General features: G+C 34.7%; 1 protein-coding gene across 6 annotated transcripts in view; it reads left to right on the top strand.

Moving 5' to 3' along the window:
* Window positions 1-13,074, top strand: part of TRPC4 (transient receptor potential cation channel subfamily C member 4) — a 250,640-nt gene extending 237,566 nt beyond the window's left edge. For 4 of the 6 annotated variants that reach the window (XM_055120153.1, XM_055120161.1, XM_004619554.2 and 1 more), the window contains exons 9-11: window positions 4,275-4,316; window positions 4,438-4,527; window positions 5,935-13,074. In XM_055120153.1, the coding sequence (XP_054976128.1) occupies window positions 4,275-4,316; window positions 4,438-4,527; window positions 5,935-6,633 (831 nt within the window). In that variant the 3' untranslated portion in view covers window positions 6,634-13,074. The remainder of the gene's footprint in view (window positions 1-4,274; window positions 4,317-4,437; window positions 4,528-5,934) is intronic. The other 2 variants (XM_055120178.1, XM_004619557.2) reach the window with 1 other exon arrangement.
* Window positions 13,075-16,061: the final 2,987 nt, after the last annotated feature.

The following is a 16,061-nucleotide window of genomic DNA, read 5'->3' as shown; positions in this document are numbered from 1 at the left end:
TATAGAAGTGTCATGTTCTTCCAGGGTTTTGTCTTGACACTTGTTGTCCCACAAATTTCTGTTGTTTAAAGACATCCCAGAGCTCTGGGAAGCTAATATAGAATATACCAGCAATTTTTTTTGGCTGATTTTTACTTGAAGAAATCTGGATCTAGTATAAGAATGCTGATCCTCCAAGAAAGCTGTATTGGTAGAGAAGAGGGGTAAAGTCATAGATTTATAGCATATGATTCCAAATGACTTAATATTTACTTAGTAGACTCCCATGGTTAAAGAGATAGTATGGCAGTTAAAGCACTTGCCTTACACAACTAACTGGGCTTTCAGCACCAGAACTCCATATGCTCCCCTGAGCCCCACGAGGAGTGACATCTGAGTTGCAGAGCCAGGATTAAGTCCTAAACACTGCCTTACCCCCCCTCCAAAAAAATTCATCATGTGTCATTAGACCAAGTTAAATCCTAGTCACTGAATATTTGATGCCATCTAAGAGTCTAATATTGATTACAAACTCGTCTTACTATCAAATTAAACATAAAGTTATTCCTTCCTCAGTATGTGAGATCTGCTGCTCTCTCCCCAATGCCAGTTGCCTAAACCATTCCCATGGAGATATAAACACCCAGACAAATTCTCTATAAAGTGTCACTATGTATCTTCTCCTCTGATAACCTATTTAATGCTAATTTGTTTGTTGATATGTTTTTCAGACCAGTGTTGTTCTTTATTTTCTTGTACTCAAACATTCTTACAATGCTTCTTGTGGTTTGTTTTTGTATTTAGTCTTCATCTGAATATGTATTCTTGGCATTTAGTCTAATAATTCACATTATTACTTAACTCATAAAAAACTGATCTCTATAATATTTATAGTGAACGTGTGAAAGAAGTTGGTATACTGATGGCATTTGTACTTAAGGGAATCTGGAAGATTTTCTTTCCATGCAGAAGTACTTTGTCTTCTTGTTTGTCTTAGATTTCAGCTGAGCTTCATCTTTCTAGGAGTCACACACCACCATCTGGTGGCACAGACATGAAATTCCCCATATTAAATATCTCAAGATGTTTTACCTTTTTCAAGCTTCCCAGTCTTTTAACTAATACCATGATTTAATGTAAAATTTATTTCTGAAAACTCAAGTCAATAAATAGCACTCAAAACAATTAGGGAAAGGGACTGTGGAATAGTAGTAGGTGGATCTTGAAAGTAGAGGATTGGTTCAGTAGCTCTGTAAGTGTAAAACAACTTCAATAGTATTATAAGCTATGGTACCTTAATTAAATTATACTTAAAATTTATAATTAGTGGTTTTTAGAAAGTTAAACTCTCATTTATTCTTAAAAGTCACTGCTAATCATTATTATGAAAATAAAAAATGCTATATGGGGGGCTAGCAAAGTGGCTCAGAGGTAAACTGCACTCTTCACATACTTGAAAACCTCGGTTCTGTACCAAGTGCTGGAAAAAAAGAAAGGGAAAGGAGAGGGGGAGGGAAAAGGAAGGAAGGAAGAAAGGAAGGAAGGAAGGAAGGAAGGAAGGAAGGAAGGAAGGAAGGAAGGAAGGAAGGAAGGAAGGAAGGAAGGAAGGAAGGAAGGAGGGAGGAAAAAAGAGAGAGAGAAGTGAGGAAGTATGGGAGGAAGAAGCCATTTTCCCCCATTCCCATAAAAGGAAAAAATAGACTGCCTTTTGTTTTTTTTTCAGCTTTATTTTTTTTATTAGTTTATTTTTAATTAGAGAGTCATCGTGAGGGTACAGTTACAGATCCATACATCTTTGTGCTCATGCTTCCCCCATACAAACTAACTGGGCTTTCAGCACCAGAACTCCATATGCTCCCCTGAGCCCCACCAGGAGTGACATCTGAGTTGCAGAACCAGGATTAACCCATCCCTTCACCAGTGCCCATTCTCCACCACCCGTAAACCCAACATCCCTCCCCCCCTCCCCAGTCCCTTCTCCCTCCACCCCACCCTGCCACTATGGCAGGGAATTCCCTTTTGTTCTCTCTCTCTGATTAGGTGTTGTGGTTTGCAATAAAGGTGTTGAGTGGCCATTGTGTTCAGTCTCTAGTCTGTATTCTGCCCGCCTCACCCTTCCCCCACATGACCTCCAACCACATTTTACTTGGTGGTCCCTTCCCTGAGTTGCCCAGAATGAGAGACCAGCCTCCAAGCCATGGAAACAATCTCCTGGTACTATTTCTACTATTCTTGGGCGTTAGTCTTATAGTCTATTATTCTATATTCCACAGATGAGTGCAATCTTTCTATGTCTGTCTCTCTCTTTCTGACTCATTTCACTTAGCATGATACTTTCCATGTTGATCCACTTATATGCAAACGTCATGACCTCATTTTTTCTAACCGCTGCATAGTATTCCATTGTATAGATGTAGCAGAGTTTCTTCAACCTAGACTGCCTTTTGATTTGTTTCATCTTTCTCAAATATTATTTCATAGTGATTGATACATGTACAATTCTAAAAATTAGTTTTTTGGTCTATAATTAATTATTTAGTATAGAACAAGATAAAAATGCTAAATTGGAAATGCAGTCTTGCTTTACTTTATCTAAATTTATCACTTATTTTTTACAGAGTATTTTATTTAGACTATTTTTGTTGAGTTTATCTTCTTTAACAACCAATACTGATATGCATAGAACTTCATATGCATAGAATTGAGATTATTATAGCTTTTATCTAGTACTTTAGAATGCTTATAAAATCCGAGTACATAATTTTGTTGAAATTTCATATTTAACTGATTTTATAAAGAACTCATTCAGTCAAAATATCTCTCCTCTCTGTCTCTCTTTCTCTGTAAGTCTCTCTCTTTCTCTCTCTCACTCTTTCTCTCTCCCTCACCCCCCAGTCTGCCATTTGTACTCCAAAATTACAGCCCTATAATAACACTAATTCTGTTTCTAAATCCTTCTCATCTCTTCAAAACAACAGTTGGAACTCATATTTTGGAAAATGATAAATCAGTCAACTGTTTGAATAATCATTTCTTTCTTTTTTTGTTAAATCCTATCATCTAATTAAAAGCAACCCCCTTTAAAATAACTCTGTTAGTTAAAGAAACTTTGGTACATCTATACAGTGGAATACTATGCAGCTGTTAGAAAAGATAAAGTCATGAAATTTGCATGTAGGTGGATCAACATGGAAAGTATCATGTTAAGTGAAATGAGTCAGAGAGGGACAGACATAGAAAGATTGCACTCATTTGTGGAATGTAAAGTAACAGAATGGGAGACTAATACAGGAACAGCAGAGATAAATACCAGAGGGATTACTCCACAGTTTAGAAGCCAGCCTTGAAGGCTGGGGGAAAAGGCAGCTCAGAGAAGAGACCACCAAGTAAATGGTGCTAGGAGGGCCTGCTTGGGATGGTAGAGGAAGGCTGAAAGTAGACTACAGACCGAACATGATGGCCAATTAATGCCTCTACTGCAAACCACAACACCCAAAAGGAGAGAGAGAGCTAAAGGGAATGCCCTGCCACAGAACAGGGGGAGGCTAATGGGGTGTCGGTGGTGAGAGGAATACAGGGACCATTGCTGGTGGAAAATGAGCACTGGTGGAGGGATGGGTTCTCAATCATTGTATGACTGAAACGCAAGCATGAAAGTTTATAAATCTGTAAGGGTACCCTCACGGTGATTTACTAATTTAAAAAAATATTTTTTTTAAAGAAAGAAAATAAAGTACCTGCAAATAATCTTAACAAAAAAATTTTAAATAATAAAATAAAATAACTTATTGAAATTAGTCTTGGGTTCTTTATCACTTAGCCATGACTTCTTGATAATGTGATGCATATTGTAGTGAAATTTCTAATCTTGTTTTGCTGATTTTTATGAAGACCTTTATATTGTTATACTGTTATTTAATTCTAGCCAACTCAGGCTTATTTTATTTTTTATATTTTCTTTAGTATGTCCCAGCTGTCTCAGTAACATTTCAAATGAATTAGGATATGGATGAAGTTTTATTACCTAGTTCAATATCACCTGCTATTAAGATCAGAACATATCCATTATTGTCAACTTATTCTATATATTAGATTATCAATAGATGCAGACTATCTCTTCACTTCACTATTTTGGTTCTTTCATACTTCCATTCATGTGAAGCACACTGACTATTGTTTACTGTCTAGTAAAACTCCCATTTTGGGAAAATGGAGAAAAATTTAGGTACAATAAACTTATTTCCAGAGTACAGATGTGTTAATATACTAAAATAAATCGTCCCTTTCTTTTTCAGAGGCGAGCTGCTGATAATTTGAGAAGACATCACCAGTATCAAGTAAGTCACTCTTGCATTCTTTCTTGAAATTCACATTAAAATACCATCCTCTCTTCAAAACTGACTAGGGGAATCATATTTATGTGTTAAATCTCAATTGTGTTGTTTTTAAATACCTCAGGAAGTAATGAGGAACCTGGTGAAACGATACGTTGCTGCAATGATTAGAGATGCTAAAACTGAAGAAGGCCTGACTGAAGAGAACTTTAAGGTAACCATTTTTATTGTTATCACCAAGAGGCAGGTCCTATAAGCATGAAATCAAGCATTTAATGTCACTGTTAGGAATTCAGCCATGTGTTCATCCAAAACTCTGTTTTTTATTTTTTAATTAAAGCCCCATTGGGTGATTAGGGGAAAAAAAAACATTGAAATTTCTTCCTAAAACATATTTTTTTCAAACAAACAATCTAAAATGTCAAAGGGAACTTATTGAGAGGCCGAGAAAATCCTATTGCTTTGTGGCAGTCAGGTTTGCTGATCCCAGCAACACTCTACTGGGTGAGCGATCATTTTTGTAATTTTAAATGGATTTACAAACCCGAAACTTCCCTAACCCACAGCTCACAACAGAAACAGTATCACATACCTGTAAACTGTGCACAATTTTTAGAGCAGAAATCCTAGAGGTCTGAAGTTACTTATAATTTTAAAGTCTTCCTCCTTGAGTTGTTTCTTTGTTTATTTTCATTAGCTCTATCAGAAAAATAAATAGATGAGATACATAAAATAAATGTCCATGTCAAGAATATAAAATAACTTTGTTAGGAAAAGAATAGCTACAACAGAGAACAACAATAAGCAGACAAGTTAAAGTTATTGATAAATTTCAAAAAGTCAAGCACAGGTGGAAAATTGGCTGGGATACAAAATGTTCTTTTTAAATGATTTTTAAACACAATTTCTGAAATGATTCTCAGTGTTTGGAAGATGAGTTGGAAGTTGGAGACAAGTTGCCTATCAAAAAGATCACCATCAAGTTAGAATTTGCATTCAGCTTTTTAGATAGATTAGAGAAAAGAGTAAATCTGAGGCACACTTCTTTTCTGAAACCATTGACAGACTGAGTTTATTGCACCAGATGTGGGCAAAATCAACTCCAAAGAATTTAAGCAACTGAACAAAAAGTACTATCAACTCTGGGAAGGCTTGACTCCATTTAGTTTTGTTTCTAAAAGCCTTTTGATCAGCATAATGAGCCGATAGAAGAATTCTTTAAAAATACATTTCTGAGAAAATGAGAGGTGAATTGCAAACCAATAATTAACCTAAAGAGGAAGCCTTTGAAATTATAATTCCAAGAAAGCCAAAGCACATAACTATTCAGTAGCAGAAAAGATCTCTTTCTGATGTTTTCCATTACCCCTAGTTAGTCTCTTTATTACTACAGAACTCCCAACGGAGAAATTAGGAGGCATCAAAATGACCCAGTTTCAGGAAGAGAGATGGCAGTTCTAAATACAGCCAGGACAGAGCAGAATCCTCACTGTACAAAACGAGGAAAAGTCAGACCCGGGTATGAACAGAGCAAATGGTGCGTCCTGGGGATGGTGAAGACACTCATTCCTCCTTTTTCTTTCTTTCTTTCTCTCTCCTTTTTATTTTCAATTTCACTTAGGAACTAAAGCAAGACATATCTAGCTTCCGCTTCGAAGTTCTGGGCTTACTAAGAGGAAGCAAACTGCCCACAGTGCAGTCCGCGAAGGAGTCTTCTAATTCAGCCGACTCCGATGAAAAGAGTGATAACGAAGGTAGTAGCAAGGCCAAGAAAAAGAACTTCAGCCTTTTTGATTTAACCACGCTGATCCACCCGCGATCTGCAGCGATCGCCTCGGAAAGACTTAACATAAGCAATGGCTCCGCCCTGGTGGTGCAGGAGCCCACTCGAGAGAAGCAGAGAAAAGTGAATTTTGTAACCGATATCAAAAACTTCGGGTTATTTCATAGACGATCGAAACAAACCGCTGCCGAGCAAAATGCAAACCAAATCTTCTCTGTTTCAGAAGAGGTTTCTCGTCAACGGGCTGAAGGACCACTGGAGAGAAATATCCAACTGGAATCTGGAGGATTAGCTTCACGGGGTGACTTGAGCATCCCGGGGCTCAGTGAACAATGTGTCTTAGTAGACCACCGAGAAAGGAATACGGACACCCTGGGATTGCAGGTAGGCAAGAGAATGTGTGCGTTCTCATCAGAGAAGGTGGTGGTGGAGGACACGGTTCCTATCATACCAAAGGAGAAGCATGCAAAGGACGAGGACTCTAGTATAGACTATGACACAGTCACCCAAGAAGATTATGTGACCACAAGATTGTGATACTTGAAGGAGGAAGCATTTTACCGCACATATACATATTTTCCATAGCTCTCTGGGTAGGGGGAGCTGTTTAAAAGTTCCTTAGCAGATGCAAAATTCCACTTTCTAGCAGTCATCAACTGTGATATATTAACTTGTAACTGTCTAAAAGGCGAAGGCTACCATCAGCCCATGTTTTGTAGCCGCTTTTACTGTCACAATGTGTTTTACAGAGTATTTTTGTTTTTGTTTTTGTTAACAAATAAATGCACCTTGTATTCTTGTATTGTTGCAATAATCCACAGGAAGTTTTTAGGTATCTTTTTCAATTAAAACATGTTATTTATTTCATGTGGAAGTTGGCTCCAATTATAGATATTTTTATATGCAAAAAATGTAGTCAAAATATTAGAGCTTTTCTTGATTTATGGGGAGAGGGGGATCCTAGAGATGGTTACTCTTCAAGAATCTTTCACCAACCCTAGAGTTTGGTGTTAAAACATACTACCAAATTATGTCATAAGAACATGTAAATATAGTACACAATTAGAACAAATGGACCTTCTTATGTAGACATTATTAAATTCATTTTTAAAATGCAAGTCAGATTTTAGTTTGCCCAGAGCTTTTCTTCAGTAAGTAAAAGAAATACTTTGTCTTAATAAAATTTGATGAAGAACACATTTTAACAACACTGTGCAAAAAATAGTTGTATTTCAAGTTTTTTAAAGTTACATTTTTCAGGTTTAAATGTTAATCAGTATGTGAGGCTTTATGAATGAATCAAATTTCAAAAAAGTGGCTAAAGATTTTAATGTGAAAGTAATAATAATATATTAGACTAAACACCATAAGTGAGGGGAGATGGCTGTGTTATTCTGATGATAATACATTAACTTTAGCAATCTAAATCTAAGAAAAATTAAATTCTAATTTCAATCTGTGCAATATTTGTTGCCAATTCAAAAGAACTTAAAAACATAGTAGTTTCTTTCTCTTTCCCTTAGCGCCTAGAATATATTTAATTAAAATTAAAATCACTTCATTGATTGTAGTAGTAGATACATGGTTTTCTCCATGGGGCCAGCATACTTGATGGTTTGTATCTTCTATTGTTTCCAATGTAATTTAACTTTTATTACACTCATCCACTGAACCATTTCAAGGAAGATATTTTTTTTAACAAAAATAACATACGGTCAATTTTCTTTTAATGATTTACCTATGTGTCTATTTAAGCTACTATGGAAATAAGCTTCTTCACTGCATTCAATTAGCATTTATTTAAAATAAATACATTTTTAAAGACTGCTTCTTGTTTTACCTCAAAAATTACCTCCTTTAACCATAAAATTCATATGCACTAGCACTGAAAAAAAATTGCATGGTATTACAGAACCCAGGCTTCTGATTATCATACATCAAAAATGTAGTAATAGTACAGTAACAAGGTTCACCCATTTTCTTCGTGCTGCATGTTTTAGCACCAATGTACTACTCTTAACAACCGTCTGATGTCTTTTCTTTTCTTAATCTCTTGAGGAATCTGAGTTATGCACTAAGCAGATTAAGGTTGGCAACTAATGATGATACTCTAATGTGTTGTTCAGGTGAGGCCCTTAACTACTGCATCACGCTAGCTTCCTGACACAGAACACAACCCACCTCACAGGGGTTAGTGTTGCCACTTCTGAAATGCTGTACTTTAAAAGAAAATGGATTTGATCAACTGTAAATTTGTGTCCTTTAAAAGCAAGAAAAATGTGCAAAATTAAACATCACTGGTTTAGATTCTCCAGCCCTTAATTGCATCATAGAGAATATTGCATTTTAAATATAAATTTGGCAAAGATCTCAGAATTCAACTTAAAATATTAGATTTCAATTTTCAGAAAAATCAGAAGCACTCAGCTGCTCCTAACCCTTTAACCTGGTTTATTTTGAGATTTAGTAATGGCCTGGGTAGGCTTTAGAAACTCGTTGTCCTAATGAATGTGTTTATTGCTTCAAGACCAACTTGAATCTCAAGCCCACATTCAATCTCAAATATGTTAGCAATCCAAATCAGCCTTGGGAATAATAAAATACTCAAGTTGTTCAAAGTAAGACATGCTTAGAAAATTGTAGACTCATTTTAAGTACCCCTGAGTATTCTGCATATTTTAAGGGCATTTTTGCTTCTTCTATTTGCTTTTTTTACAATTAGTAATAGATATTATATATAATATATATGCATATATACATATATATCAACCATATATAATTTATCAGAATTTAATTTCAATTTTTTGTCTGCTCTTTCAAACAGCAAAGAACATTACAAACAAAATGTTTTTTCAGAAGGCTTCATTATATCATGAGCTAGGGCGCTGTTGTTTTACAGGTGAGCCTGTAAAAGAGGGATTTATTGAAAACTAGTGACAGCCTGCGTTTCAGTAACCCAGAAATGATACTTGTTAGATATTACTGACACACACTTTTTTCGACCATAGTTAGTAGCACATGTCCTAAAATCCAGTATTAGTCTAAATACTAGTGATATTATATAGTATTAATGGATATGAACAGTTGGAGAAAATTAGGAAAAGCAGGACAAGATTTCAGGTAAAGCAATAGTGTCTTTTTATGAGTCTTTTAAATGAGTAACAGTGTCCTAAATGAGTAATTTGGAATTTATTTCTATTTAAATACTTATTTCAATCAACATAAATTCCTAAACAGTAAAGAGAAGTGTGACATACTTTTATTTTTTTAAATTTCCTTATGTGTTATACCCTTGCTAACTTTATTTATCAATTTATTGCCAGGTAGGATGGAAAAATATCTAGAACTTTTTATTTAAGTTTTATATGACTTGCACTAGATCCACAACATTTGCCTTAGATATATTTTGGAAAAGCTATTTACAAGAAAGTATGTTATAAAGATGTATCTAATCATTCATCAGAAATGAGTTATATCTGTGTAAAATATATAACACTGCCGTATAGGGGGCTCTTTCGGTGTCAGGCATGTGAGGCCCATTGTTGTGACTGTTTTTGGCATATCGAATACACCAGGGGTAGCTTGCCAGGCTCTGCCGTGCGGGCAGGGTACTCTCGGTAGCTTGCCGGGCTCTCCGACAAGGATGGAGGCTTTTAGGGTGGCTTCCAATTGCCCTTACTGGTGTTGGAGCAATATTACAGAGGGTAGGGTTCTTGCCTTGCATACAGCCAATCGTTGTTGGATATGCAGAATCCTATATGGTCCTCCAAACCCCTCCAGGAGTGAACCCTTTATGCAGAGTCAGGAATAAGCCCTGAAAATGGCCAGGAGTGGCCCCGAACAAAGGAAAATTAAATTTTCAGTTTGGCTTTATTGTATTATTTCTTATATTCTCCAAAACTCAGAACTGCCATAGACTACAGAGTACAGAAACTCAATGTTTCTGGTTTTCTTCAAATTCAACTTCTATATGTTGAAGTGAATTTTGTTTATATAGTGTTGTCACAAGACTTTAAAATATTTTCATAGCTGAATTAAATAACCTTCCCCACAAATAACCTTAAAAATTGAATATCAAAGTATTTATGATAAGCATCTAAATGTACCTAACTACTTCATGGTTGAGTTGGAACTTAGAGAAAAACATTTTTACTCTTGATAGTCAGATGAGAAATTGGATTATAAATGTCTTTTTAATGACTTTCACTTTTGGGTAAAATTCTGTGTTTTGCTTTCTCCTCGGTAGAAGATATTTATAGTTAAAACTCGGCTAAATATGCATAGTTAAAATGTAGCTAAAATTCAGAATAAACATCATATCACCTTCTTTCCCTAAAAATTTGTGTTCACAGATATTTTTTTAGAAAGCTGGCTTCTTACTGTTTTCTAAAAATACACTGTACATCATCTTCACTTCAGTTATAAACTTTGAGATAATTTTATAAGTACAGTGGTAATGATAAAATGTATTAAATAATATTAAGGCTCTCAACAGAAAAATCATGGAGGTGCAAAAAATAAGAAAAACTAAGTCAAGATCCAAACCATGAACCATGAATGTCTTGTCACTGAGCTGACAAAAGAATGTTGTTCCTTCTGTTCAAATTCACTGATGGCAAAGCCATTAGTTTCCTCTGGAGCTGGACTATCTATAATAAATGCTGTTATCCACATTTTGTTACTAGCATTTGAAATGTGAAAAATCTGAATTAAGATGCACTGTAAAGTACACAGCATTTTATAGATTTAGTATGAAAATCACATGATATCCATTAATATTTATATTGATGACATGTTGAAATGACAATATTTAGCGTGCATTAGGTTAAAATATATAAATTTAACTAATTTTATGATATATTTTTACTTTTTATATAGTGATAAAGAAATTTTAAAATACAACTGTGAGTTGCATTTGTAACTTGCAAGTCAAGTCTATTGGACAGTACTTTCCCAGAGTGTCTCTATTCCATTAAATTTACGCATTTGTCATCTTATTTTCATAGGAAAACATATATTAAACCACACAAAATGTATTTGTATGGTTCAACTAGAACTTGTCATCTCTCCTTGATTCACAGTCTCCTAATGGAATAACTGGTAATAATGAGTTTTCCCCCACATTTTTCCTTACCTTTGAATATGTGTCAATATAGAAATATGCATGCATATGTGAGTCCATTTTAATTGTCTTATGCAGGATATATCATTGTAACTGTAATTTAGCAATTTGTTTTTCATCTAACAGGGGATCAGGGGGTATTCTCAAACTAGTAAATGTATATAGCAAAATCATTAGCCTCCATCCAAGAAAATTCTTAACTGAAAAGCTACTTACTGACACACAAGGAATTGGGTGTAGTTGAGTTACAGCATGGAATTTATAAAAGGGAACATTTTTCCTCTGTTTATAACAATCAGGGTGCTCTATTTTCCTTATGATTCTATGAAAATTCTACGTCATGATCTGAATAAAATTCCCCCACAGTGTGATACAAGGATCATCTCTCAGCATTGTGTCCTTGCACACACCAAACCAATTATTCTGCCTATTTTTAGTTGTCTAATGTAATAATTCTCTTTCCATAATTTGCAAATACTGCTCTTTCAACCTTCACGAATGAACCAAATTTTACTTCTTTGAAATTTTTTCTTTAGTTAGGAATTTTGATTAATTCCTACTATTCTGTTTCTATAGTTTCCATCGGGTGTAATTAGTCTCCTCTCCCTTTTTTTTTCTTAATCATTATATGTTCCTATGCCTGCAGATAACAAACTGGTTTTCCCTATCTGGGAATCAAAGGTGATGGTGACCTGCATCAACAACCTCCTATAACTTCAGTGTACCAAAGAGAGATTTAACTTATTCTAAGGAAATAATTCAGTGTGTTGCTTCAGCATTTGGAATGAAAATACCTTGTGATATGTGAAGGGAGGAAACTGATATATTTCCATGTTGTTGTGGTATGATCATAAGTTGAATTATTTACCCTTTTAAAACTTATTTGCTGATATTTGAATGTTTGAATTGAAATGCCTTCACTCTCTCTAACATACTGAATTCCTTTATTCCAAAACTCTTTCTAAAATTAGAAGTATTTAATAAGATTAAATATGGACATGTAGAAATGTGTAAGGTGCCTTCAAATATTCAGAAAATGTGAATTTTCTTTAATCTAATTATTTAAATTAAACATAAAATTTAGATTAACATAAATTTATATGCAATTATAAGAAGTGATGTCAAAATTCTCTGTTACTTACTTATAGAAACCAATAAAAAAGGTTTTCAAAGTAATAGTACAACATTACAGAATATTGACATCAGTATAATTTCCCCAGTCTCACTCATATTTCCAGTTTTATCAGTACTTGCATGGCTGAGCTCTAGTGTGTGTTTGTTATTTCTATGCAATTTTATTGCATGTATAAGTTTGTTCATCCACAACCTTAGTCAAGATACAGGACATTTACATTACCAAAGATAAATGGTGTTGACTTTTTAATAGTTATATCCTTCTTTTAGTGTTCCTCCAATTCTATAACCACAAATTTATTCTAAACTTTAAAAATTGTATAATTTCAAGATTTTATATAAATGGAATCACATAGTATGTCATCTTTGAAGATTAGTGTTTTTCATTCAACAAAATTTTATGCAGTCACCCAAATTGTTATATCCATCAAATTTTTTATTGTTATCTGCCCACTCTATTTTCTGAAGAATATTCACTAAATTTGAAACTGGTACAATCAAAATGGTTGTCTACAATGCTACTGAGACTTAGCAGTGCACAATAAAAAAATAACTTGGGGGGTATAAGCAATGCAATTCATTGGTATAAGCAATTAACTAGAATAATAAAACTGTAGTGATATGAGAATATATATGCATTAAATAAAGCAACTTAGTACACACACCAAAAACTATTGATTGAGTGATAATGTAGAGTGGACATGTTAGCCAAAATTGTTTCTGAGGTTTTTATTTGGAAGAAACTGTACCAAGAACATCTATATGAGCTATAATTTTTACTAATCTCAATACAACATATAGGATCTCAATATTTTGATTATCTGAGAAAATATGGCAGTGTAAAAAACTAGAATGCAATCATATTTAAAGTTGCCATTTTGTCAAGCATGAAGTTGAAATGTTTTTAACATGATCTAGTTTTTAATTTTTCTCTTAACTTTTAAATTTGCTTTAAGTTTTTAAATCTCCCTCTTCATCAAGTATATTTTGTCTCTGTGGACAACAGTGAGGTTAATCGGAAGAAATACACTTTTTAGTGCACTCACAAAACCAAGTCAAGAAAATCTCATCTATGCTTTAAACTGCAAGAGATTAGAAACAATATTCTCTGTTCAACTGGTATTTACTAGTAAATGCGTAAACTGGATTTTGTGTACTCCATTATCCAACAAGCATTGTGAGATTTAATTTTGTTAAGTGAAGTGCATATTTTTTTCTTTAATAATGTAGGAGTACTGCAATTTATTCAGCCATTGGTTAAGTTGATTGATTTGGGCATTAAATCCACATTACTTTTTTATTCTATTCTGAATGTTAACTTTATTTTATTATTTTATTATTATTTCCCCCCTTTTTTTTTTGATTACCATGAGATACAGCTACAAAACTTTCATGTTTGAGCTTTGGTCATATAATCATCAAACACCCACCCCTTCACCAGTGCCACTTTCTACCACCAAAATCCCTAGTGTTCCCCCAAACACACTGTCCCAACCCTTCCCCTGTTTGTGTGGCAGACAATTTCCCCCATGCTCTCTCTCTACTTTGGTTACTTTCAATATTTCAACACCAGTCTCACCACCACTCAAACCTCCTCAAAAGGCAATGCTAGACATTTTGTTTTGTATTGCTTGTTATGAATAGAATATAATGTCCAGGAAATTCTGTGTCATTATCTTCCCCGAGTTTTAGTTTATAGTCTCTGGGTCTTAGCCATTGATGAGATTACATGGCGCCAGGGGCAGTTTGTGGGTGTGATTGCTAAGCTTCTGGAAAACTGGGGACCTGTGAGAAGGAGGCCCACTCCCGATCCAAGCAGGCATGGAGATCTCAGTCATGGGTTTCCACGTTTTTAGATTTTTCTGCTGGTCTGTTCTCTGGTGAGTTTCATCCTGTTTTGGGTGAGGCTCGTGCCCTCTTGGATGAGGCTCGTCAGCATGTGGAGAGTGGCCTTGGGCATGACGGTGTTCATTGGGTTCTGGAGGTTTTCGGCTGCTGGTGTTCTGCTTAGGGCAGGGAGGAAAACTCAATCCTCACTCCTCCGAGGCACCCCAGTGAAGACAGCCTGGTGCAGGGTCAGGGCATTCTGCAGTGCTCTCTCCCAGGAGCTTTAGTTTATAGTCTCTGGGTCTTGGCCATTGATGATATTACATGGCGCCAAAGGCAGTTAGTGGGTGTGGCTTCCAAGCTACTGGAAAACTGGGGACCTGGGGGGAGGAGGCCGAGTCCTGATCCAAGCAAGCCTGGGGCTCTTAGTCATGGGTTCCAGCCTACCTCTGTGCTACAGGCCTTAACTGCATCTTTTGAACTCTTTTGAGATTTATGGCACTCTGAAATAAGGCCAACAAGTGAGCTTATATAGCTTACCCAGAGGTGGTTAGTAGGCGTGTCTCCGACATAACTAACTTTTGGCGTTTAATTCTTGGTAAGCTTGGCCCCAAGTTATTGGGGTCTGGCCAAAGCACAGCAGCAATTTTGGGGTATCTGGAAGTCTGAAGGCATCATTAGGCTGATGCTGCTGAAGTGCATATTTTTTAAATAAGAATAAGAAATATAGAAAAGAGTTTTTAATTCCATATTGAGAATAAAGTTACTTAAATAGTGATGCATTGAGGTATTTGTATCTACATTTATTTACCTACCCTTTGAAACAATGAGCATTAAACATTTTGTCAAAGATATTGTGACATATGCCTGAAATAAAATAGTAAAGTAATAATAAAAAAAAGTAAAAGTCATTGATTGAAAATTTTTTAAAGTCCCCCAAAACTTAATCTTCTGGAAATAATGATTCAGCATAAGCATAATGTCTCTGGAAAAACATCAAAAGAAGCACCTGATCAAGTTTGGTTGTAGAGAATAAGAAATGTCTATGTAAATCCTCAAAACTCATCAATATTTATTTAAAAGTTGGTCTTTATCTTGGGTACAATTAGAATCTATTAAATAATTCTGTGTAGAAAGGAATTTGTGATGACAAAATTCTCTTGAAGTAGGGATATAAAATAATGTACAAATCATCATATTTGCTCTACACAGCTAAAGAGGCATTCTTTTAAAGATAAAAAAGAAAACCTTTCGAAAGTTCACTCAATGGTTTAAATATTGAGATGATTAATTAAAAATATTAGTTTCTAAAGCAAGACAGGTTGATCAATTGGAATTAGTTTTGTCCCATTTTTATAAAGTTGAATATTTTATTTTTAATCAATAAATCTTATTATTCTTAACACTGGAAGAATAACAGCACTTTGTTGCTATATATACACAATAGCACTATACTATATGTATGATAAAATTAACTTATTTAAAGTGTAAATTTTTATAATAAGTATATTGTATATGTATCAGTTATCCTCATAATCAATTTTAAATAATCACCTCAGAAATTAAGTCCTATACCCTTTAGTTATCACCATTCCTCTTCCCAACTACACACACACACACACACATACACACACATAGCCAAAATGTAACCAGTAATTTTCTTTCTATTATTATATTTACTAGTCTGAATTGGAATATATAAGTGCTCTCATAGATTTGTTACCAAGTTCTTTCACTTGGCCTGTTTTCAACTACATTTATATTGTACCATGTATTAGTACTTTATTTTGTTTTATGGTGGAGTGGCATTCTATTATTACTGATTTAATCATGTGTATAGCTATTTCTGTTGTTTCTACCATTCACCTTATGAATACTGCTG

The sequence above is a fragment of the Sorex araneus genome, chromosome 1, assembly GCF_027595985.1.
Source record: "Sorex araneus isolate mSorAra2 chromosome 1, mSorAra2.pri, whole genome shotgun sequence".
NCBI lineage: Eukaryota > Metazoa > Chordata > Mammalia > Eulipotyphla > Soricidae > Sorex > Sorex araneus.
This window is presented reverse-complemented; position numbering and strand designations above follow the sequence as displayed.